Genomic DNA, 25,190 nt, shown 5'->3' with positions numbered 1-25,190 from the left:
CCTCGTTTTGCCCTTTTAGTTAACCTTACTGATAATCTTCATTTCTACACTCTTTTCCAGACCACTCTCTCCTTTTTTTTCCCTATCTTCCCATAGTGCATCCTTTAGTATTTCTTGTAGAACAGGTCTCTTGTTCACATATTCTCTCAGTGTCTGTTTATCTGAAAATATTTTGAACTCTCCCTCACTTTTGAAGGACATTTTGCCATATATAGAGTTCTTGGTTGGCAGTTTTTCTCTTTTAGTATCTTAAATATATCATACCACTGCCTTCTCATCTCCATGATTTCTGCTGAGAAATTCGCACTTAGTCTTACCGAGCTTCCTTTGTATACCATTGATTGCTTTTCTCTCACTGCCTTCAGAATTCTCTTTGTCTTTTGCTTTTGACAATCTGATTAATAAGTGTCTTGGAGTAGGTCTGTTTGGGTTTATTCTGTTTGAGGTACTCTGTGCTACTTGGATTTGCAATTTTATGCCTTTCTTAAGAGTTGTGAAAATTTCAGTGATTATTTCCTCAATTATTCTTTCTGCCCCTTTTCCCTTCTCTTCTGGGACACCCATAACATGTATATTTGTGTGCTTCATGTTGTCATTCAGTTCCCTGAGACCATGCTCATATATTTTACCTTTTTTCTCCCTATTTGTTCTTTTTTGTGTGGTGGATTTCAGATGTCCTGTCCTCTGGTTCACTATTCCTTTCTTCTGCCTCTTCAAGTCTGCTGTTGTCTGTCTCCATATTGTTTTTCATCTCTTCTGTTGTGTCGTTCATTCCCATCAGTTCTGCCATTTGCTTTTAAGAGCTTTGAAATTCTTCTTTATGATCTTCCAGTGTCTTCTTTATATCCTTCATCTCTTTTGTCACGTTTTCATTGAACTCACTGGCTTCATTTAGAAGATTTATGTGGATATCTTTAGTTAGTTATTTCAACTCCTGTATCTCATTTGAAGTGTTAGTTTTTTCCCTTGACTTAGTCTGATCTTCATGCTTCCTAGTTTAACTTGTGTTTTTTGCTGTTGTCTAGGCATCTGTTTTTTTTTAATTAGTTCATTTTGCAGAGCATTTTCTCTCTCTTACCTAGGATTTTCTTGTTGGTTAGCTTTGTTCTCTAACTGTTCTTTTCTTTTTTTTGAGGGGAGGGTGCATGGTCCGGGAATCGAAACTGGGTCTCCCTCTTAGAAAACAAGCATTCTAACAACTGAATTACCCGTGTACCCTCTCTAACTATTCTTTACTTTTCTAGACCTCTAGGATAGCTTCTGTTTAACTGGTCAGAATTTTTCTGCTATTATTTTTCTGATTCTTTTTCTGCCTGTATGGAAATTGTCTTAGATTGCCGTTTTTTGTGTGTACAGTCATTTCACCCCCAAGACAAAACTCTCTCTTCCCTCTTTTTCCTTGGGGAATGCTGATATGCTGGTTTTTAAAGATTTTTTTTTCTGTTTTTTAACACTCCTTTTGTTATCTCTAGCAACTTTTACCTGGAGGTCTGGCTCTGTGAGGAGTGTCTCCCCATAAAGGATCAACACCAATCAGATTTTCCCAGACAAGAAAGGCCCAGGACTCACAGAGAGGGTGTAATTAGTTTCAAGGTTCCCTTGGGGGAGGAAGGATGATACCTAATAGGCGGCCATTCTTTCCCTATGAAGCCTCTTAATTCTGTGCTTTTTCTGTCATATCCACCAAATGGCTTTTGCTAGCCCCTTGCTCCCCAAGGTGTAAAGTGATACTGTACCTTTAATTCTCTGCAGACTCTTTCTGCCAGGGTCCTGGTTGAGGCAGAGGCTGAGGTTGAAGGTGGGCTTAAACTATTTCTGTTTGCCCGTTCTTGGGTCTGAATTATCTAAATAAAATTCACCACCTGTGCTCGGCCTTGCCCCACGTCTTTTTTGGCGGGGAAGGGATGGAGCCACTCTTCAGCCTTTTGTTCCATGTAGGGTGGAAAGGTTATAGATCTGTCAAATAGCTCCCTTTTCCCCCTGCCAGGAGTGTGTTTGAGATATGCTGGTATCTCCTTTCTATAAGTTGAAACTGCTGCTGATATCCCAGCCCTTGGGGTTTAAATTCTCTGAATGAGAGCCACCAGGTGCCCTGCCCCCCTCCCCCTTTTCTTGGGGAAGATATGCCTTTTAGGGAATTATCTCCTCCACCTGATTAGTTACTTCAGGTGGAGGAGATAATTATTAGTTACTCTCTCAGTCATTCCTTAATTACTCCCTTGCCTTGGACAGGGGCTGAAAACTGAGAATGTCTGCTGCTTTCTTTAGTGGGCTCCTAAAAAAAAGAAAGAAAGAAAACAAAAAATAAACCCTTCACAGAGCTGGTTCCCAAGTCCTGTGGGTTAGCCATTCAGGAGCCAGAGTTGGTACCTGGCTCTGTGTGCCCCTTTTCTTGTGGCATAGCCCTTTTCCAGTATTCTGAGCTCCACCAACTCCAGAAATCTCTCTTTCTCTCTCTCTTTTTTTTTTTTTCCATCAGCCTTGCCTCTTCCTTATTGGGACTGGGCTGCAGTCTGAATTTGTTAATCAAATCTGCAGTTGTAACTTGGTTGATCTCTCCTTTCTCATAGAGAGGTTTTCTGTTTCCTATCTGGGAGAGACTCTGAGTCACTGCCATGCCAGTAGGGGAGGGGCACCAACATTCACAACATGGAAGATTTTACTTACAGTTCTGTTCTATGATCTTGGCCCTTCCACCTGTTCGAGGCTGGTGTGTGATGAGCATCTGGTCAAGAAAGTCCCCCAAAGAGTTATTACATACAATTCCTGGCCATTTGTTAGCTGCCCTAGCATACAAATGAAATCTCACACCTCACTCCACCAACGTCTTGCCTTGTCTCCTCATCTGCTTTTTAATAGGTCAACTGAATGTTATAAAAATTCTAGTTCTCCCTAAATTAATTTATAAATTCAAAGCAATACCAATAAAAATACCAACAGGCTATTTTATGGAGTTTGACAAGTTGATGCTAAAGTTCACGTGGAAAATAAACATTTAAGAGTAACCAGGAAATCACTGAGAAAAGGAAAACCATGAGAGGGGACTAGCCGACTACCAGTCATTAAAACACAGTGTAAGGCCTGCCACAAAAGTAGATAATAGACCAGTGGAACAGAATGTATGGCGACTTTGTAATATTTCAGCTTGGCCAGGCTGATCTACATTTCCCAGAATTCCCTGATAAAAATGGAAAGTCCAGAATTAGATCTAAATGCACACAGGAATTTAGTATATTACAAAGATGGCGTCACTGATCGATGGTGTAAATGGGTAGGTTTTAATACATGATGCTGGGACAACTGTGTTGCCACTTGGAAAAAGATAAAACTAGATCCATATCTCATATCAAACATATAAATAAATTCTAAATGGATAGGAATATAAATTTAAAAAATGAAACCATGGAAGAACTAGAAGAAAACATAGATGTATTCCTCTTTAACCTTGGTATGAGGAAAAGCTTTGTTAATTATAACTCAGATTTTAGCGGCAATAAAAGAAAAGGTTGATAAATTTGACTACATAAAAATTTGCATGATTGAAACACTGCCAACAAAATCCAAAGATAGCTGCCAACCTGAGAGAGTATATCTATAACATATACCACACACAAAGGGCTGATGTCCCTAATATAAGAACACTTAGCAATCAAGAGAGAAAGAATTTCTCTAAAATTCTAGAGAAAAATGGGAAAAAGCAGACAATTCACAAATATATATATATATATATATATATATATCTTTATGTATTTATATATGACAGGCATGATAAAATATTCAAATTCACTTATAATTAGAGAAATGCAAGTTAAAACAATGCTGAGAATACCATTTCTCACCTATCAGACAAGCAGAAATTTAAAAATATAACAACTTATTCTGCTCATGAGGCTATGGGGAAACACACTCTCATAAATTGCTGGTGGGAATGCAAGCTGCTGTTACCCATATGGAAGGAAATTTTGCAACAGCTAACCAAATTACATATGCACTTACCTCCTTTTGACCTAGTAATCCACTGCTAGGAGTGTACTCTGAAGCACACCTCCCATAATATGAAAATACATATGCACAAGGTTATTCATTGCAGATTTAATTTCAAAATATTGAAAGTATCTTCATTGCCTATACATAAAAGAGTGGTTGAGTAAATTTGTATCTGAACATTGGAGTATTGGTCAGCAGTAAAAAAGAATGAGGAAGAAATTGAGTGATTCTAGAACATAGTACTAAGTGAATAAAGCAAGTAGAAAAGAATACGGTTCATATTAGAAGGAAAAAGATATAAGAAAGTACACATTTATTTACTCATTTCTGCAAAAGAAATACAGGAAAGGTAACTTTGAAATTAAAGAGACTGATTAGCTTTGGGTGGTAGGTGGAAAGGAATGGGAAGAAGAGAGGAATGGGATCAGGGTAGCAAGACTGAGGAAGAAGTGACATTTATGTGTTTATCTTTTTGTATAATGTTGACTCTTAGAACTACAGTAAAGTTTCATATATACCCTTCACATACCCCCTACAGGAAGATAGATGTGTGTGTATATACATGGGTTAAGATACATAGTTAAATTTTCCAGTTTTGACTGCTGAGAAGCAATGACACCCCAGTAGGAGTGTGCATGCCTAGCACCCAGATCTTGGTTTCTAAACACCATTCTCCAATAAAAGGAATTAGGAGTCCTTGGAGAAGGGGTTGATCTTTTTGGTGGGGACAGGAAAAATACATGATGAACCAAGGGTTTGAAGTAAGTTCAAGTTGTGGTACAAACAGCCATGCTTAATTTATTATGATATCCTGCATGACATTGCCTCCAAACGAGGGCTCCATGTTATGGCAGAAATGATGCGACAATGAACTTGTGACTATGAAATCCAGTAGTTTTACTAGTTCTGTTTCACTGTGGTGCAGTCAGCTTAATAGAATGATAGAATGGCTTATTAAATGCTCAACTGAGATGCTAGGTTGGAGGCAGAACCTTGTAAGGTTGGGGAATTCTCCCCCAGGATGCATGGAACCAATAGCCAGTGTATGGTACTGTCATAGAATAGATGTGTGGGTCCAGGAGCCAAGAGGTGGAAGTGAGACTGGCCTCTGTCTCCCTTTCCCCAAAGACTCATTTGGAGATTTATGTTTCTCATCCTTACCCTGATGTGGACTAGAGGTCCTGTTAGAGTCCTGCTTGATGAGAGTTTTGGTTGCCAGGAAACAATGTGCCAAAGGCATACCAGGTAGAAGCATTACTCATTGACTTCTTGTCCCCATTGGTTGAGAACTGACCCCAGCACAGGGATACACTCCACACATTTTGGATTATATGTACCTAAGTAATAAGTTGGCAATCACAGGCATCCCACACTGCAATGCCAGAGAACTTTGGGGCAAGAAATGAGTAAGTTTTGCACAACAGACTCAACTATGGCCAGTCGCGTAGTCTCTCCTTGTTAAAGGACCAGCAGGTAAAGAAAGAGCTACTATATTGGTAGGGGTAATTGACCTTGATTCTTATTAGTAGCTAGGATTGTTTCTCTATGATGATGACAGAGAAACTATATCTAGAATTCAGAGGCTTCACTTGAGTATATTTTGGTGAAAGCACCCCTGTGACAAAGTAGTAAATAGGGAGTAGTAACAACCAATGATCCAACCAGGGCAAGGCAATTGAAGACTAAGCTAAGGGGATAAAGGTTTGAGTCACCTACCAGACAAGTAACCAAGACTAGTTGAAGTACTGGTTAAGGGTGGGAAATATATAATTGGCAGGAGGGTAGGGAAATAATGAATATCACCTGTGGCCTTAGAATGAGTTGTAGCGGTAAGGATTGTGCCTTGTTCCACGCATCTTCCTGTATTTACTCTTATGTAGGAGTAGTGAGTGGTCACCATCTTGAGATAGATTAGATGTATGGAGAACTTGTGCAAATTTCATTGTTGCAAAGGATGGACTTTAATAGATGCCTCTGTGAGCCACCTCACATTTTCCCAGGCCTTACCTTTGCTGCCAGCTATGGCTATGGTGAACAGCTCTATGCAGGCTTCAATTCACTTTGTATTGATAGTGACTTTCTTAAACCACTTAAAGAAAGTGGGCACTTTATGTCTTTATTCCTGCCTAGCAGTTTCTTTGACACTCTATTTGGGCACAAGTTGGAACTCACACATATACTCCTCAGAAGTATGGGGGTGTTAACACTATGGAGTTAACTTTCAACCAATGGCTAAGACCTTGTGGATAAATTCTTTATCCTTTGGGTATGTGGTTCTAAGATATATTTTGTAAGGCACCTTAGAAAAGTGTACATTAAATAACCAGTTGTCCTCTTTGTATTGGTTTTCCCTCCTTTCCTGTTCATTTTTTTATCCCTTACTACTTCTCCCTGGAAACACATTCCAAATAAGCTGCCTTTTTAAAGCCATTGCTTTGCAGGGCAGCCCAAGCTCAGATAGGAATATAGATCAGGGGTTGGCCAAATATGGTCCTTGGGCCAAAACTGCTGCCTAATTTTTTCAATGAAGTTTTACTGGAGCATATACCCCTGTGTATTAGCTAGGGTTCTCTGGAGAAACAGAATCAGCAAGAGATAACCCTAGATATAAAATTTATAAAAGTGTTTAGCATAACCGAGCAAATGTAGAGTCCAAGGTCTGTAAGGCAGGCTGCAAGCTGGAAACTGATGAAGGTCCTCAGTGAACTTCAGTGGGTAACCATGGGAATGTAAGGGTTCAAGGTCTGTAGGGCAGGCTGTGAAGCTGGTGACTCCAATGAAGAGTCTGGATGAACTCCACAGGAGAGGCTCACTGGCTGAAACAGGAAGAAAGACTTTCTCTTCTGAATCTTCCTTGAAAGCCTTCCAGTGATTAGATTAAGCATCACTCATTGCAGAAGACACTCCCCTTAGTTGATCACAAACACAATCAGCTGTAGATGCAGCCAACATGATCATGATTTATGTCCATGAAATGTCCGCATAGTAACAGACAAGGATAATACTTGCCTGACCAGACAGCCGGACACCATCACCTGGCCAAGTTGACACATGAACCTGACCATTACACCATGTATTGTGTCTGACTGACCTTGTACTACAACATCAGAATTAGGTAGTTGCAAGGAGACTCTTAACTTGCAAAGCCTAAAATATTAACTGGCTCTTTTCAGAAAAAGTTTGCCAACCCTGTGTATTAGTTTCCTATTGTTGCTATAACAAATTACTACAAATTTGCTGATTTAAAACAACATAAATGTATTCTCTTACATCTTTGGAGGTCAAAAACCTAAAATCACTGGGCTAAAGTGGAAGATGTCAGCAAAGCTGGTTCCTTTAGGAGAGACTCTAGGGGAAAATATCTTTTGTTGCTTTTTCTAGCATCTAGGGGCTGCCTGTATTCCTCAGATCCTGATGCACATACCCCATCACTCCATCATGTTTCATCATCACATTTCCTGCTTCCTATGTCAAATTTCCATCTGTTTTCCTTTTATACGGATACTTGTGATTACTTTTACGACTCCTCAGGGCAATCCAGGATAAACTTCCCATCTCAAGATCCTGAACTTAATTACCTTTGCAAAGTACCTTTTCTGAAAGAAAGTAACATTCACAGGTACCAGGGTTTAGGAGTCTGAATAGCTTTAGGGGGCATTATTCAGCCTACCACAGTCTTCCTTCCCCAATAACCGCAGGGAGCTTGTGTCTACTCTGTTGAATAAGGAATATATAGAATTTTTTCATCATTGCAGTAAGTTCTATTAAACAGTGCTGCCCTAAAGAAAACAAAAGAAGCATTAAAAATAGAGATGTAAAACAAAAGAAATTGACAGAACACCAAACATTGCCCACTAAAAGAAATACAGATTAGGTTAAAGATAAAATGCAACTATGTGCTGTATGTTGACACATTTTTAAACAAGATGTTTTAAAGTCTGGAAGTAAAAGAACTGGTTCAGCATACAAGGTAAACACTGATGAAAGGAAGCTGGGTCATGGTATCAATATTAGGAAATTGAATTCTAAACAAAAAGTTTGAAGTGAGAAAAAAGGGATACTCTATAAATATCCAAAATGAATATGCAACTGTCATAATTCATTATTTATTAATTAATATAGCATCAAAGTACATTAACCAAAAGGTCACAAAAATGCAAATAGAAGCAAACAAAATAGTATCAGCCCTTGTTAAAGGAAAAACCTAAGGGTATAAAGGATCTGAATAATATACTTCATAAAGATGAATTAATATTCATGAAAAGTATACTTTTACAATAGTAGAGAATTTAATAAACATTCATGAAGCACTTAAAAATTACTCAACATAAATTCAGCCCAAGAAAACCACATAATTCTAGAAAGTAGAAATATAATAGAGGCTGTATTCTCTCATTACATTGCAAACTATAAATTTATTTTTAAAAGGAAAGGGACAAGTAATTCCTAGAAACATTGAAATGGAAAAATAAACCTCAATGTTTGAGTCAAAGTTTTGAATAAAAAATGAAATTGAAGGATATGTTAAAAATAAAATTGATTAAAAGGTAACAAAATTGAAGAATATACTAAAAATAACAAAACTTATGAGAATATGAGCTATGCAGATTCTCTTGGAAGTCCAGAGAACCAAGTTTGGATGCTTACAGAACCAGAAAGAATGCATTAGGGTTAAGTGCCCACACTGAATTTTCTACCGACACAGTTACTGTCACCACCTGCCCTTTAGCACTGATGATTCTCAACATCAAGTCCCCAAAGCTCCACCACAGTTGTCCCAGAAACAGCAGCTCTCTCTCTCAAGATCTTAATTTCCTAAGTATTGCCTATTTATTCAAGTCTTATTTTGGCATGTCATTTGTCTGTATCCTAACAAAAGAGAGTCTAGAAGTTTGATCATTTTTCATCCTCTATAGAAAAGGAAAGCAAATGAGAAGGAGTTGGTTGGTATGTGTTTTCAGTATTCCAACCTACATTGAGAAATAATGGAATAAATGAATTATGTAGTCTACTTATGAAGTTAGAAAAAGTTATAAAATAAGATTAAGGAAAGCAGAATAGAGAGAATAATAAAGATAAAGCAGAAATTAATGAATTTTAATATAGAAAAAATGACATTGATAAATAAATAAAAAACTGTTTCTTTGTACCATAAAAAAAGAAATAATCAAAGCCAGAGAAATCTTACCAAATTAGAAGTAAAAAAAGGCAAAATAATGATAAAAATAGAGAAAAGTCAAGTATTATAAAAGTATTTTATAAAACCTGATGTGAATAAATTTAAAAATGTTTGAAATTATTGGTTTTCTATGAAAACAGAAATCACTAAAACTGACCCAAAAGAGATAGAAAACTTTAATTACTCATATCTATAGAAGAAATTGATTATACCTAAATTATCATCTTAAAAAATACAACTGTACAGAAAATACACAACAGTATTACAAATGAATTGTGATAGAAAAAAACCTTGAAATTTTAGCAGTTAGAATTCATCATAATCAAGAAGCTTCATCCCAGGGATTATTTAATATATGGATTATCATATGGCAGCCCATGACAAACTCTGGGATCTGTCCTGTAACTACTTGTTGAGGAGTGCTTTGAAAACTATCTCTTTTTTCTTTCTTTGCTTTGTATATATGTTATACTATACAATAAAAAAGTTAATATTCAGCAACTCCTCTTATTTAAAATTTTTGAGAAATAGAAAAAGTGGATATTCTTTGACATAATTAAAGAAAAGTATGTCTTAAACCCTAAGTTAGCATTATATTTAATTGGAAGCCTTCCCCTTAAGTCAGGAACAAGGAAAACATCCAGTGTTACCATTATTCTACAGATATTAGCTAATGTAGTTACATAGTGGAAAGAAATAAAAATGCAGTATTGGAAAGAAGGGAGCTGTGGTAGTTAGATTCAGTTGTCAACTTGGCCAGGTGAAGGCACCTAGTTCTGTTGCTGTGGACATGAGCCAATGGTACGTGAACCTCATCTGTTGCTGATTTACATCTGTAGTCGGCTAGGAGGTATACCTGCTGCAATGAATGATGTTTGACTTAATTGACTGGTGCTTAAATGAGAGAGTGCAACGTAGCACAGCCTAAGCAGCTTGGCATACCTCATCTCAGCACTCGCAGCTCAGCCCAGGCCTTTGGAGATGCAGAAAAGAATCACCCCGGGGAAAGTTATTGGAACCCAGAGGCCTGGAGAGAAGACCAGCAGAGATGTCCCTGTGCCTTCCTATGTAAGAAAGAACCTCAGCTGAAAGTTAGCTACCTTTCCTCTGAAGAACAAACAAAATAAATCCCCTTTTATTAAAAGGCAATCCATCTCTGGTGTGTTGCATTCCGGCAGCTGGCACACTAGAACAGGAGCAAAATTATACACCAGACTGTTTAGATTTGAATCCATACCTTACCACTTTCTAGGTAAGTTATTAACTATTCTGTCCTTTGGTTTCCTTACCTGTAAAATAGGGACAATGCTAACTTCTTTTCATAGGGATTTTGTGGGGATTCAATGTGTAGTTACCCTGTATTCAAACACTTACTAGAATATATAATGAAAAAAAAAAGGTCCAATTTATAATGGCATACAAAAAAGATGAACTTTTGAAAAGTAAACTTAAGAAATGTGTAGGAAAAAAAAACGTGTAGACCTACCTGAAGAAAACTTAAAAGCTATTGAAAGATACTAAAGAAGTCTTGGGAAAAAAAAAGAAAATTCTCCCTTATATATATAAATACAGCCTATATATAAATACAGTGAACCACCAAGCAAAATATTAGTAGGCTGTTGACAAAATGATTCTAAATCTCTTTCAAAAGAATCTGGGTGACAATAGACAAGATCATGAATGGGAACCTACTCTCTAGATATCACAAAAATTGTATAATATTATAGTGATTTAAATGAATGTTTACTGAAAAGACAGAATAGTATAACAAAAAAGTGCAGAATATATAACTTTAGTATACAGTAAAGTTACTTTTCAAATCATTGCAAAAAATAAAAAGAGAATCACTAAGTAATGATGTTGGAGCAATGCTTACTATTTTGGGAATAAATCCCCATGTATTCCTGCCACATTAGTTTCACTAAAATTAACTTAATATTTTGCTTTGACACTGTAAATGCTTATTTCATCAACAATCTTTTTTTAAAATTTTTTTTAATCATGACAGACAAACATGCACATTCTTACCGTATGTGATCATTCCATTCTTGGTATGTAATCAGTAACTCACAATATCATCACATAGTTGTATATGCATCACCACAGTCATTTCTTAGAGCATTTGCATCAGTTCAGAAAAAGAAAGAAAAAGAAAAAAGAAATAAAGTCATACATACCGTACCCCTTACTCTTCCCTCTCAATGATTGCTAGTATTTCCATCTATCCAATATATTTTATCCTTTGTTTCCCCTATTTTTTTCTATACCCCTTACCACTTCCTTTCATTAATCACTAGCATTTCAATCTACTAAATTTATTTTAACATTTCTTCCCCATATTGTTCATTTATTTTTAATCTATATGTTTTACTCATCTGTCAGTAAGGTAGATAAAAGAAGCATCAGATACAAGGTCTTCACAATCACACAGTCACATTGCAAAAGCTGTATCATTATACAATCATCTTCAAGAAACATGGCTACTGAAACACAGCTCTACATTTTGAGGTAGTTGCCCCCATCCTCTCCATTACACCTTAACTAAAAAGGTGATATCTATTTAATGCCTAAGAATAACCTCCAGGATAACCTCTCAGCTCTGGAATCTCAGCCATTGACACTTTATTTTGTCTCAATTAACTCTTCCCCCTTTTAGTTGAGAAGGTTTTTTCAATCCCTTGATGCTGAGTCCCAGCTCATTTTAGGATTTCTGTCCCATGTTGTCAGGAAGTCCACACCCTTCGGAGTCATGTCCCACGTAGAGAGGGGGAGGGCAGTGAGTTTGCTTGTCTTGTGGCTGAGAGAGAGAGGCCACATCTGAGCAACAAAAGAGGTTCTCTTGAGGTTGACTCTTAGGCCTAATTTTTTTTTATTAATTTTTTTTAAAATATGACAAACAAACACAAAAATTCTTAACTTATGATCATTCCATTCTACATATATAATCAGTAATTTACAGTATCATCGCATAGTTGAATATTCATCATGATCATTTCTTAGAACATTTGCATCAATTCAGAAAAAGAAATAAAAAGATGACAGAAAAAAAATCCATAACATACCATACCCCTTACCCCTCCCTTTCATTGATCACTAGCATTTCAATCTAAATTTATTTTAACATTTGTTCCCCCCTATTATTTATTTTTATTCCATATGTTTTACTTATCTGTAGATAAGGTAGATAAAAGGAGCATCAGACACAAGGTCTTCACAATCACACAGTCACATTGCGAAAGCTATATCATTATACAATCATCTTCAAGAAACACAGCTACTGGAACATAGCTCTACACTTTCAGGCAGTTCCCTCCAGCCTGTCCATTACATCTTGACTAACAAGGTGATATCTGTTTAATGCGTAAGAATAACCTCCAGGATAACCTCTCAACTCTGTTTTGAATCTCTTAGCCATTGACACTTTATTTTGTCTCATTTCACTCTTCTCCCTTTTGGTTGAGAAGGTTTTCTCGATCCCTTGATGCTGAGTCTCAGTTCATTCTAATGGTTCTCCCAATCCCTTGATGCTGAGTCTCAGCTCATTCTAGGATTTCTGTCCCATGTTGCAAGGAAGAACCACACCCCTGAGAGTCAGATCCCAGGTAGAAAGGGGAGGGCAGTGAGTTTGCTTGGTGTGTTGGCTGGAGAGAGAGGCCACATGTGAGCCACAAAAGAAGTTCTCTTGGGGGTGACTGTTAGGCCTATTTTTTTTTAAGTAAGCTTAGCCTATCCTTTGTGGCTAACAAACCCCAAGATTGGGAGTTCAGCCTATTGCTGTGGTTGTACCCACTGCTTGTGAGAATATCAAGAATTCTCCGCTTGGAGAAATTGAATTTTCCCCCTTTCTCATCATTCCCCCAAGGGGACTTTGCAAATACTTTTTAATTCACTGTTCAAATCACTCTGGGATTTATCTGGGCATCACTCTGGACAAACATACAAAATTTCATGCAGTACTCAAGTTTCCATGTACTATAGTGTTCAATTTAAGTTGTCCACATAAGTTATATTAGGGAATGCACTAGTCAAAATATAGATTTTGTACCAAATAAACATTTTTGCTTTAGTCTCACACATAAGTTAAAGTTTTAAAATATTAATTACCATCTATTTTCAATACCCTGCAGTATTGACACTCCTTTGTTCTTCCTCATGCAAAAACATTTTTAAATTTGTACATTTAGTCACTATCATTATACACTCCAGGCATTCCTTGATTATACCATCTCAGTCTTTATCGTGTATGTTTCATAATGATTTCATTTGTGCCCCCAGGCCTCCTCCCTCTAACATCTTCACGTTCAGCTTCAGTTAGGGTTCTAACATTATTTTATTATAATTAGGTAGTATTGTGCTATCCATTTCTGAATTTTTACAATCAGTCCTGTTGCACAATCTGTATCACTTCCACTCCAATTACCCAGTATCTACTCTATTTCTGTCTCCTGATGGTCTCTGTTACCAACTGAAATTCTCTAAGTTCCATAACAGTGAGACCATATAGTATTTGTCCTTTTGTTTCTGGCTTATCTCACTCAGCATAGTGTCCTTAAGGTCCATCCATGTTGTTACATTCTTCATAACTTTGTTCTGTTTTACAGCTGTATAATATTCCATCATATGTATGAATCACAGCTTGTTTAGCCACTCATTCTGTTGATGGACATGTTGGCTGTTTCCATCTCTTCGCAATTCTAACTAATGCTGCTATAAACATTGGTGTACCATGTCCATTTGTGTCTTTGCACTCATGTCCCCTGAGTAGATACCTAGTAATGGTATTGCTGGATCATATGGCAGTTCTATACTTAGTTTTCTGAGGAACTGCCAAATTGCCTTCCACAGTGAGTGTACCATTTGGCATTCCCACTGACAATGGGTAAGTATGCCTCTTTCTCCACATCTTCTCCATCACATGTCATTTTCTGTTTTATTGATAATGGCCATTCTGGTGAGTGTGAAATGATATCTCATTGTGGTTTTGATTTGCATTTCCCTAATAGCCAGGGAAGTTGAGGACCTTTTCATGTGCCTTTCGGCCATTTGTATTTCCTCTTCTGAGAAGTGTCTGTTCAGGTCTTTTGCCCATATTGTAATTTGGTTGTTTGTCTTTTTGTTGTTGAGTTGAACAGTCTTTTTATATATTCTGGATACTAGACCTTTATCTAATATATCATTTCCAAATATTGTCTCCCATTGTGTAGGCTGTCTTTTTACTTTCTTGACGAAGGTCTTTGATGCACAAAAATGTTTAATTTGGGGTGTTCCCATTTATTTATTTATTTATTCAATTCTTGTGCTTTAGGTGTAAGGTCTAGGAAACCACCTCCTATTATGAGATTTTAAAGATATTTCCCTACATTTTCTTCTAAAAGTTTTATGATCTTATATCTAATGTTTAGGTCTTTGATCCATTTTGAGTTAATTTTTGTATAGGGTGTGAGATTTGGATTCTCTTTCATTCTTTTGCATGTGGATATCCAGTTCTCTAGGCACCATTTATTGAAGAGACTGTTCTGTCCCAGGTGATTTGGCTTGACTCCCTTATCAAAGATCAGTTGTCCATAGATGAAACGGTCTATATCTGAACACTCTATTCGATTCCATTGGCTAGTATATCTATCTTATGCCAGTATTGTGCTCTTTTGACCACTGTAGCTTCATAATACTCCTTAAAGTCAGGTAGCATCAGATGTTCGACTCCATTTTTCTTTCTCAGGATAGTTTTGGGTATTTGGAACATCCTGCCCTTCCAGATAAATTTGGTTATTGGTTTTTCTATTTCTGAAAAGTAAGTTTTTGGGATTTTTATTGGTATTGCATTGAATCTGTAAATCACATTAGGTAGAATTGACATCTTAACTATATTTAGTGTTCCAATCCATGAACACAGTATGCCCTTCCATTTATTTACGTCTTCTGTGATTTCTTTTAACAATTTCCTGTAGTTTTTTTTGTATAGGTCTTTTGTATCTTTAATAAAATTTATTCCTAAATATTTAAATTTTTTGGTTGCAATTGTAAATGGAATTTTTTTCTTGATTCCCCCTCAGATCGTTCATTACTAGTGTATAGAAACACTACAGATTTTTGAGTGTTGATCTTTGTACACTCAAAGCTGCCACTTTGCTATACTCATTTATTAGCTCTAGTAGTTTTGCTGTGGATTTTTCAGGGTTTTCGTATCATATCATCTGCAGACAGTGACAGTTTTACGTCTTCCTTTCCAGTTTTGATGCCTTGTATTTCTTTTTCTTGTCTAATTGCTCTGGCTAGAAATTCCAACACAATGTTGCATAATAATTGTGATGCTGGACACCCTTGTCTTATTCCTGATCTTAGGTGGAAAGTTTTCAGTTTTTCCCTATTGAGGATGATATTAGCTGTGGGTTTTTCATGTATTTCCTTTATCATGTTGAGAGGGTTCCCTTCCATTCCTATCCTTAGAAGTGCTTTCAACAAGGAAGTATGTTGAATTTTGTCAAATACCTTTTCTGCATCATTCAAGATGATCATGTGGTTTTTCTACTTTGATTTGTTGATATGTATATTGCATTAATTAATTTTCTTAGTTGAACCATCCTTGCATACCTGGGATGAATCCAGCTTGGTCATGGTGTATAATTCTTTTAATGTTCTGCTGGGTTCAATTTGCAAGAATTTTGTTGAGGATTTTTACATCAATATTCATTAGAGACATTGGTCTGTAATTTTCTTTTTTTGTAATATCTTTGTCTGGCTTTGGTATGCAGGTGATGTTGGCTTTGTAGAATGAGTTAGGCAGCTTTCCCTCCTCTTCAATTTTTTTGAAGAGTTTGAGCAGGATTGGTACTAATTCTTTCTGGAATGTTTGGTAGAATTCACATGTGAAGCCAGCTGGTCCTGGACTTTTCTTTTTGGAGAGCTTCTTAGTGACTGATTCAGTTTCTTTACTTGTGATTGGTTTGTTGAGGTTGTCCATTTCTTCTCAAGTCAATGTTGGTTGTTCATGCCTTTCTAGGAAGTTGTCCATTTCATCTACATTGTCGAGTTTATTATCATAAAGTTGTTCATCGTATCCTCTCATTACTTCCTTTATTTCTGTGGGGTCGATGGTTATGTCTCCTCTTCCATTTCTGATTTTATTTATTTGCATCCTCTCTTTTCTTTTTGTCAATCTTGCTAAGGGCCCATCAATCTTACTGATTTTCTCATAGAACCGACTTCTAGTTTTGTTGATTTTCTGTTATTTTCATGTTCTCAATTTCATTTATTTCTGCTCTAACCTTTATTATTTCTTTCCTTTTGTTTGCTTTGGAGTTAGTTTGCTGTTCTTTCTCTAGGTCTTCCAAGTGGACAGTTAATTCCTCAATTTTTGCTTTCTTTTTTTGATACAGGCATAGGGCAATAAATTTCCCTCTTAGCACTGCCTTTGTTGCAGTCCATAGATTGTGATATGTTGTGTATTTATTTTCATTTGCCTGGAGATATTTACTGACTTCTCTTGTAATTTCTTCCTTGACCCACTGATTGTGTGTGTTTAAGCCTCCATATATTTGTGAATTTTCTGGCACTCTGCCTATTATTGATTGCCAGTTCATTCCTTTATGATCTGAGAAAGTGTTTTGTATGATTTCAATCTTTTTAAATTTATTGAAACTTGCTTTGCAACCCAGCATATAGTCTTACCTTGAGAATGATCCATGAGCACTTGAGAAAAAGGTGTATCTTGCTGTTGTGAAGTGTAATGTTCTATAAATGTCTTAAGTCTAGTACTTTTATTGTATTATTCAAATCCTCTTTCTTTATTGATCTCTATCTAGATGTTCTCTCTGTTGAAGTGAGCAGGGAATGTAAGTCTCCTGCTGTTATGGTAGATGTGTCTATTTCTCTTTTCAGTGTTTGCCTCATATATTTGGAAGCATTCTGGCTTGGTGAATAAATATTTATGATTGTTATGTCTTCTAGTTGAATTGTTCCTTTTATTAATATATAGTGTCCTTTGTCTCTTTTAACTGTTTTGCATTTGAAGTCTAATTTGTTGGATATTAGTATAGCTACTCCTTCTCTTTTCTGATTATTTGCATTAAAAATCTTTTCACAACCTTTCACTTTCAACCTGTGTTTATCCTTGCAAATAAGATGTGTTTCCTGTAGACAGCATATAGATAGGCCCTGTTTTTCAATCCATTGTGCCAGTCTATGTCTTTTGATTGGGGAATTTAATCCATTAACATTTAGTGTTATTTCTCTACGGGCACTACTTTCTTCACCTTTTGCCATTAGGATTTTATGTCACATCTAATTTTCCTTTACAAATGAATAGTCTTCATTTGTACACTCTTCTCCACACCTCTCTCTCTTGTCTTTTCCTATCTGTCTCTAGTGCTCCCTTTAGTGTTTCTTGCAGATCTGGTCTATTGGTCACAAATCCTCTCAGTGAATTTTTGTCTGAAAGTGTTTTAATTGCCCCCTCATTTTTGAAGGGCAATTTTGCTGGATATAGAGTCTTGGCTGTCAGTTTTTCTCTTTTAGTAACTTAAATATATCATCCCACTGTCTTCTCGCCTCCATGGTTTCTGATGCATAGTCTTATTGGGCTTCCCTTATATGCGATGGATTGATTTTTTCTTACTGCTTTCAAGAGTCTCCCTCTCTTTGACATCTGACATTCTGATTAATAAGTGTCTTGGAGTATGTCTATTTGGATCTATTCTGTTTGGAGTATGCTGCACTTCTTGGATCCGTAATTTTATGTCTTCCTAAGAGTTGGGAAATTTTCATCGATAATTTCCTCCATTAGTTTTTCTCCTCTATTTCCCTTCTCTTCTCCTTCTGGGACACCCAGAACAGTATATTTGTGTGCTTCATGTTGTCATTCAGTTCCCTGAGTCTCTGCTCATATTTTTCCATTCTTTTCCCTATATTTTCTTTTGCTTGTTGGGTTTCAGATTTCCCATCTTCCAGTTCACTAATCCCATCTTCTGCCTCTTGAAATCTTACATTGTAGGTTTGCATTGTTTTTTCATTTCTTCTACTGTGCCTTTCATTCCCAGAAGTCCTGTGATTTGTTTTTTCAGACTTTCAGTTTCTTCTTTTTGTTCGTCCCTTGCCTTCATGTCCTCCTTCAGTTCATTGATTTGATTTTTGATGAGGTTTTCCATGTCTGTTTCAACATTCTGAATTAAGTGTTTCAGCTCCTGTATCTCATTTGAATTGTTGGTTTGTTCCTTTGACTGGGCCTTTTTTCTTCAAGTTTTCTAGTTTGATTTGTTATTTTTTGCTGGCATCTAGGCACTTAATTACCTTAATTAGTTTATTCTGGAGATTGTTATCACTTTTTTTACCTAGGATTTTCTTGCTGGATGACTTTGTTGTCTATCTGTTCTTTGACATTTAGTTCAACTTTTTCTGGACCTCTAGCTTAGGTTTTGTTTAACAGAGCAGATTTTTCAGTTCTTGTTTTCTTGTTTCTTGCCCTGCCTGTTTGGTGCCTCCCTCCTCCGCCCCACCCTTAGGAAGGTCTACTTAGGTATTATAGTCCCCAGCCAGATTTTCCCAGACTAAACTGGCCTCATCTCAGGAGGAAAGAGTCACCTGCATTAGTTTTCCCTGAAGGTGAGACCGAGCAGACTGAAAGACTTTCCTATGAAGTCTCTGGACTTCTTGTTTTTCCTATCCTGCTCAGTATGTGGCACTTTTCTACCTGCGGGTCCCATAAGCATAACGTGATGGGGGTACCTTTAACTTCAGCAGTCTCTTTCTGCTGGGGGCATGATTGAAACAAAGCAGAGGTTGTAGGCTGGCTTTAATCGCTTCACTTTTCCACACCCTGGGGTCTGAATTCCTTGTGGGAGAGAATCCACCTGACCCTGGCCCCACTCCTCTCCCAGGGAAGCGGGGAAGGCATTGGCTCCAGACAGACTCTCAAAGAAGCTCAATTCTGCCTATGCCTGGGGCAGTTGGAGCCTGAGAAGCCTTGCAGTTGTATCGACAGAGTAGTCAAGCCATAGAAACAGAGCCACAAAAAAAGAAAAAGAAAAATCCTTTTCAGAGCAGGAACCCCATTCCTCAGGTTTGCCAATCAAGAGCTTAAGTTGGTATGTTGCTTTGTGTATCTTCAGGTCCTATGTGCTCCCTCCCTTCAGGGCCCAGACCTTTTCAAGTATTATGTGCTATCTATCCAAAAAACCTCTGTTTTTTTTTTTTTTTCTTTCCTTTTTTCTGTCAGCCCTGCCCCCTTTGCCCTGGGGCAAAAACCAGCTACCTCTGCTTTCACTGGAGGTTCAGCTGAGCTGGGAGACTATTTTTAGTAGTCAGAATTTGTTAATTAATTCCACAATTGAAGCTTGGTTGTGCTGAGCCTCTGCTCTTGTGAAGGTCTCATTCTTATCCCCTCTGGGAAGCAGCCTGTGGGGAAGGGGCGCCAACCTCCGCAGTTGGTGGAACTGATGGTTCTGGGTGGGCTCAGAGCCAGTCCAGCTCATCCAGACTGTGGTATGTTGTGTTTTCAATTACTGATGTCACTCCAGCAGTTGTTCTATACTGTTCCTAGCTATTTACTAGCTGCTCTGGAGGACGAACTAAATCCCACACCTCCCTAAGCTGCCATCTTGGCCCCCATCATTCACTTATCCTACTGACGCTTTGTCTGTTTTCTCTCTTCTTCCTTTTGGGCTAGAAGGTTTTCTCATTTCCTTGATGCTGAGTCCCAGCTCATTCTAGGATTCTGTCCCACGTTGCCAGGTCCCCTAGGATTCATGTTTCACATAGAGATGGGGATGGCAGTGATTTTGTTTGTCGTGTTGACTGAGAGAGAGAGGCCACATCTGAGCAAGAAAAATAGTTCCCTCAGGGTGGCTCTTAGGCCTCATTTTGAGTAGGCTTAGCCTGTCCTTTGCGGGGATAAGTTTCATATGAGTGAACTCAAAGATCGAGGGCCCAGTCTGTTTCTTTGGTTGTCCCCACTGCTTGTGAAAATATCAGAAATTCTCCACATGGGGAAGTTGAATTTTTCCCCTTTCTCATCATTCCCCCAAGGGGACTTTGCAAATACTTTTTAATTCACTGTTCAAATCACTCTGGGATTTATCAGGGCATAACTCTGGACAAACCTACAAAATCTCAGGTCCTACTTAAGGTTCCATGTACTTATGGTATTCAGTTAAACCGTCCACATGAGTTATACCTCGATAATCTTTTACCCACTAGTTTTAACACCCATTGATGGTTTTGCCTGAGTTCATTATTTCTTTGATGGTTGAAAATAATAATATTTTCTATCTCTGTTATTATTTTGACATTTATTACTTGACATTCTTATTTTTTAGAAAGAATTTTTCTCTTTTTTTAGATTTTTGTTTTTGTTTTTTTTAGATTTTTGTTTTTTAATAGTGGTCTAGAGTCATGAACTTTTTAATTCATTGAGTTATAAAGCATTCCTATCATTATTTATATTAATGTTCAGATTTGACTAGAGAAAGTCCCAGTTTGTTTTTTTTTGGCATGGGCAGGCTCCAGGAATCGAACCCGGGTCTCCAGCATGGCAGGTGAGAATTCTGCCTCTGAGCCACCGTTGCACTGCCCCCCAGTTTTTAATCTTACTGGAAAAATTCAAATATCTCTGAAAAAGACTGGTTAATTATTTGTATCCAAACAATAGAAATCTGGCTTACCATTAAAAAAGATATTTTAGGGGGGTGCAATGTTAATTCAGTGGTAGAATTCTTGCCTGCCATGAGGGAGACCCGGGTTTGAGTCCTGGTCCATGCACTTCCCAAAAAACCAACCAACTAACCAACAAAAACAAACCAACAAACAAAAAAAATCAACAAAGGTGCTGCCGTAACAGGAAAAAATGAAATGTGATCCCTGCCATACAACATTTAAAGAAAAAATATTTTAGGTACATTTAGATATTTTGGATATATTTAGATGACTTAAAAGTACATAGATATCTAAAATTTAAAAAAAAGTGCTATATGTAAAGATTCTAAAGGTATGTTAAGTTAAAAAAATGAAGGTGCAGAAATATGGAGATCCATTGGTATGTATTTCATAAGTAAGTTTGTAGTTTTATGTATTTTTAAAACTTCCTAAAAGCAAACATAAGAAAAGTGTTCACAGTAGTTATCTGTAGTTAAGTGGCACTCAAGGCTACAGTAGGTGAGGGGAGAGTTTAGATTTATCATTTTATACCTTTCTGAATATTTTGAAAATGTATTGTTATGTGAAGAAATTACTTTTATAATTGAAAAAAGGAAGAAATTGGGAGACTACCAGATAGCTGCAACTTTTTCCTCTTGGGATCCTGATAGAGAGGGTCAGAGTTGCAGGTCATTTTGGATTATGTTACAGGAATGATTACTCCAAGGAGGAGACTGGTAGTCAATTTGGGGTAGTGTGAATGCACAGAGGACAAGAGAAGGGTAAAAGAGTGAATAAAAACAATATAAAGTTTAAAAATCTCTCTAAAGAATATGGACATAAAAGTTTGTAGTTCTGTCTACATTCCTCTGTCTTATTTTGAAGCCTAGCAGAAATGTCTGAAACCATTGGTGATTATAGAAATCTATGCCTGAGGGAAATGCATCATGAGTTAATCGTTTAGGTGATTTCCTCTAAAAAGTTACTTCTGTTCTGATGGGTTTTTAGGATTGTCTGTCTTTTGAGGGGAGGGAGATTTCAGTCTATGGCTCTCTATATCATTACTGATTTTTTATGACAAGTCTCACTATCTAAAATTATATATATGTATTTTTTGTATTTTTGGTTTGAATAATTATTATTTCTCTCTTCCCACTATACTATAAGCTTCATGATGGCAGAGGACTTTAGTTTGTTCACCTTTGTATTCTTAAGATTGAAATAATCTTTTCCCAATAATTTTAGCATTCAAGCAGAGAAGATTCTCAATAAGTATTTGTTCAGTCAGTAGCTGCATTATGATAATTTGGGGGACAATTGGGAGTTAGGGGATGATGGATTCTGTCAGAGAGAAGACTTTTAATTGCTCTTATGGTAACTAATTGTGTTTTTCTCAGTCTGACTAAGGACATGACTGGAAAGGAAGATGTATACCGAGGCCCAGCCATCAGGGCCCTCTGCAGAATCACTGATGTAAGTGCTCTTTTACTGTCTACTGCAGGTGGCCATGTAGATTTAATAGGATACCCTAGTCTGACTTTGTGAGTCTTACAATATGAGAAACATGGCCATCCTAGGCTTTTGTGGCTCTAGCTTTTTTTTCTTTCTGATTGTGTTTGCTTTTTGTTTGTTTGTATTGGTCTCTTTTCTCTCTTTATTCTCCCTCATGGACTGTTGTTTCCATCAGGGCACATTGCTTGCAGGAAATCAAAACCTATTCAAATTTAGCTGTAAGAAAAGCTTTTTTACTGTACCCGGTCTCTCTGATTTTTTAAGGTAAAGCTTACAATCAGACATCAGAGCAAGAAATGGGGCAACTCTGAGGAACTTGATAACAAAATTTCTCATAAATTTATTATTGTGATCCATCATTTGCCAGACTTAGGCTACTTTGTTCAAATTTTTAAGAGAGAATCTGATTAGCTACTAGCCAACCAGTGGCTTGTATCCATTTGGGTCTGAATCAGGTGTTTTGCTTTGACCCAATCTTTGTATCCAGAGGTCATATAGTATGTTAGGCTATCTCTTTCTAGAAACTTTGAGTAGGAAAGGTAAAAATGGAAGGGTAGATGGGGCAAGGCCACGCAAATTGAATAATATCTCAGCTATAGTTATGCTTGGATATATTTACATTTTATGTTTACAGTTTTCTCAAGTTTTAAAAGTTAAGCAGGAGCGAATGAGGTAGAAATACTTCTGAAAAATCTGGCTCCTAGAAGGAGTAATAAAAGTGGTTTATTTTTTGCTGTTCTACTGTTTATTGTTTTTGTTTTTAGCATTAAACTAGTAACATAAGACTTGGCCATGCCAGGGCTAGCAATTAGACTTTCTTCATCTTGTTAGAAAGAAAGCCATACCTAAAAGAGAATAAATACTCATCCGATTGTGGAGCAGAAAAGAATCTATTAACAGTCTTGCAAGAATGGGCTCGCAGCTGAAAAAATGGTGGCTGGCACCCCGAGGAACCAAAAGCAGTGGTAGTTATTCCTTAGGCCTAGCATGCAGGTCTCTCCCCTCTTTCTCCACTAATTGGATACTCCAGAGGTTACAGCCTATCCAGATAGTCTAACTAATTCAAATTTCCTGCCAACGGTGCCCACTTTTGATTACACTTTACATTTCAATGACCCTGGCCATTACTTATTTAAACTTGTCTCTACCTATTTGGCGCCAATTCTAGGCTTGCATCAGAGGCTCTCTTTCCCTACCTGCAAGACCTGTTTGAGCTGTCCTGCAGCCCTTTCCTGCACCATCTTGTGTAAAAGTTAAACTTAATTTTATCCTCATAAATTCCCCCTCTTTCTTTTTGAACTCTTTTACTTTTCACATTTTAGACATTTTTCAAACCTGATAAGAGCTTTTTCACATTCTTCATCATAGGGATCTTCCTCTTTAAGAGGGTACAAATTGTTTTGCCTATGCTGAATAGGCATTTGCTTGGTTAAGGCAGCCTCAGTGAGTCTCTGAACTAACCCTCGGGCACATGGGATAATGCAGCCCCCAAATGCGGTGAGTACCCCAGCTGCGATGATTAAAGAAGTTAGTATGGACAGTGCCACCCCCTTCCATTTCCCCAGCCAGCTTTCTAACCATCCCGTAAGGGGATTATCAGTGCCTGAATTTTTCACCAATTCTTCAGATAGGGCCATTAGGCCTTGTAAAGCTTTGGTGATAGTTCCATCTGGGCTGTATTATTGAGGATGAATGTGCAACAGCTATCCCTGACCATAACACAAGCATCTCCCTTTTCAGCTAACATCATGTCTAGGGCCATCCTATTCTCCCATGTCATTCGGCTAATAACATCCAATTGTTCTGCTATTCCCTTAACTGCATCCTTGGTGTAATTGATAAATCTTTGCTGATTAATCCAATCCACATTTTTGTTGATGGTGACTCACCAGAATAAGGATGACTCAAATCTTGCAGCACCTTGATTCCTAGCTTTAAACTTATCTGGGATTCCCCCTGGTACCCCTGTACTGTCTAAATAAACTCAAACGTTGAAGTAACCAAGTAAGCTTTTTTCTTTCTTTTTCCTTGGATTAGAATTTCCTCCTCCTTTTCAAATGCCAGGGTGAATGGGATGGCCAGTTGGACCAGAGCAACAGGTCCCCTTCTGCTTCTTAGGTAATACTGGTTGGAGGATGCCCTTTCCACAATACCAGAGTTCTGTTCAGGGTATGGTTAAATTGAAGAAAATGCCCATACTATCCTTTGCCACATCCCATACTTGGGTACACAAGGCCATGGTTTCAAGGTCCTGGAGCCCTTCTCCCCATCTAGAGAGACAAGCAGAGTGGTTTCCTGGACCGAGGCGGGAAGCTGTTATGGCCTTGACTTTTCTGCCCCTGACTGGTGGGAAAAGAGGAGACAATGTACTACAGTTTTCACCAGGAAAAAAGGAGTGCCATGTATCTGAACTCCTTTTCATGTTTCTCTATACCCATCAGGAAGGGCACGACAAGAACAGTGGGTCAGCCTGTTACACAAGCATAACAGCTGCTTTTATCTAGACTCTGGACTGTATATTTAATCCATTCCACCCAGGCATTTGTGTCTCCATACCTGTCTCTATTTCTATGGTTTGCTTCAAATTTTCTGCCCTGACCACTCTGACAACTTTGGGAATCCTATGTTCATGGATCCATCCTTGAAACTAGGTAGTCCATCATATAGCATCCCAGGAGGGGCAAGGAGAAGCTCAACTGTAACACCCCTCTCTACTTGTTGTGGACACAAGTATTTGTTTTCCCCATTCAATTGCCACTGACTCATTAAGTCTCCACAGTCTATTATTACATGGCAAGTATCAAACTGTACAGTTTGGGACTCTAAACCTTTGATTACGTTCACCACCAATCTGATGGGGCTCGTTGCATTCCAAATTTGGACCATG

General features: G+C 37.6%; 1 protein-coding gene across 2 annotated transcripts in view; it reads left to right on the top strand.

Moving 5' to 3' along the window:
- Nucleotides 1–25,190, top strand: part of COPG2 (coat protein complex I subunit gamma 2) — a 214,163-nt gene that overhangs the window by 76,907 nt on the left and 112,066 nt on the right. For both annotated transcript variants that reach the window (XM_077133782.1, XM_077133859.1), the window contains one exon: nt 22,189–22,264. In XM_077133782.1, the coding sequence (XP_076989897.1) occupies nt 22,189–22,264 (76 nt within the window). The remainder of the gene's footprint in view (nt 1–22,188; nt 22,265–25,190) is intronic.

This window comes from Tamandua tetradactyla, chromosome 1 (genome assembly GCF_023851605.1).
Source record: "Tamandua tetradactyla isolate mTamTet1 chromosome 1, mTamTet1.pri, whole genome shotgun sequence".
Lineage (NCBI taxonomy): Eukaryota > Metazoa > Chordata > Mammalia > Pilosa > Myrmecophagidae > Tamandua > Tamandua tetradactyla.
Note: the sequence above shows the minus strand (reverse complement) of the source record. Positions and strands in the feature narration are given on the sequence as shown.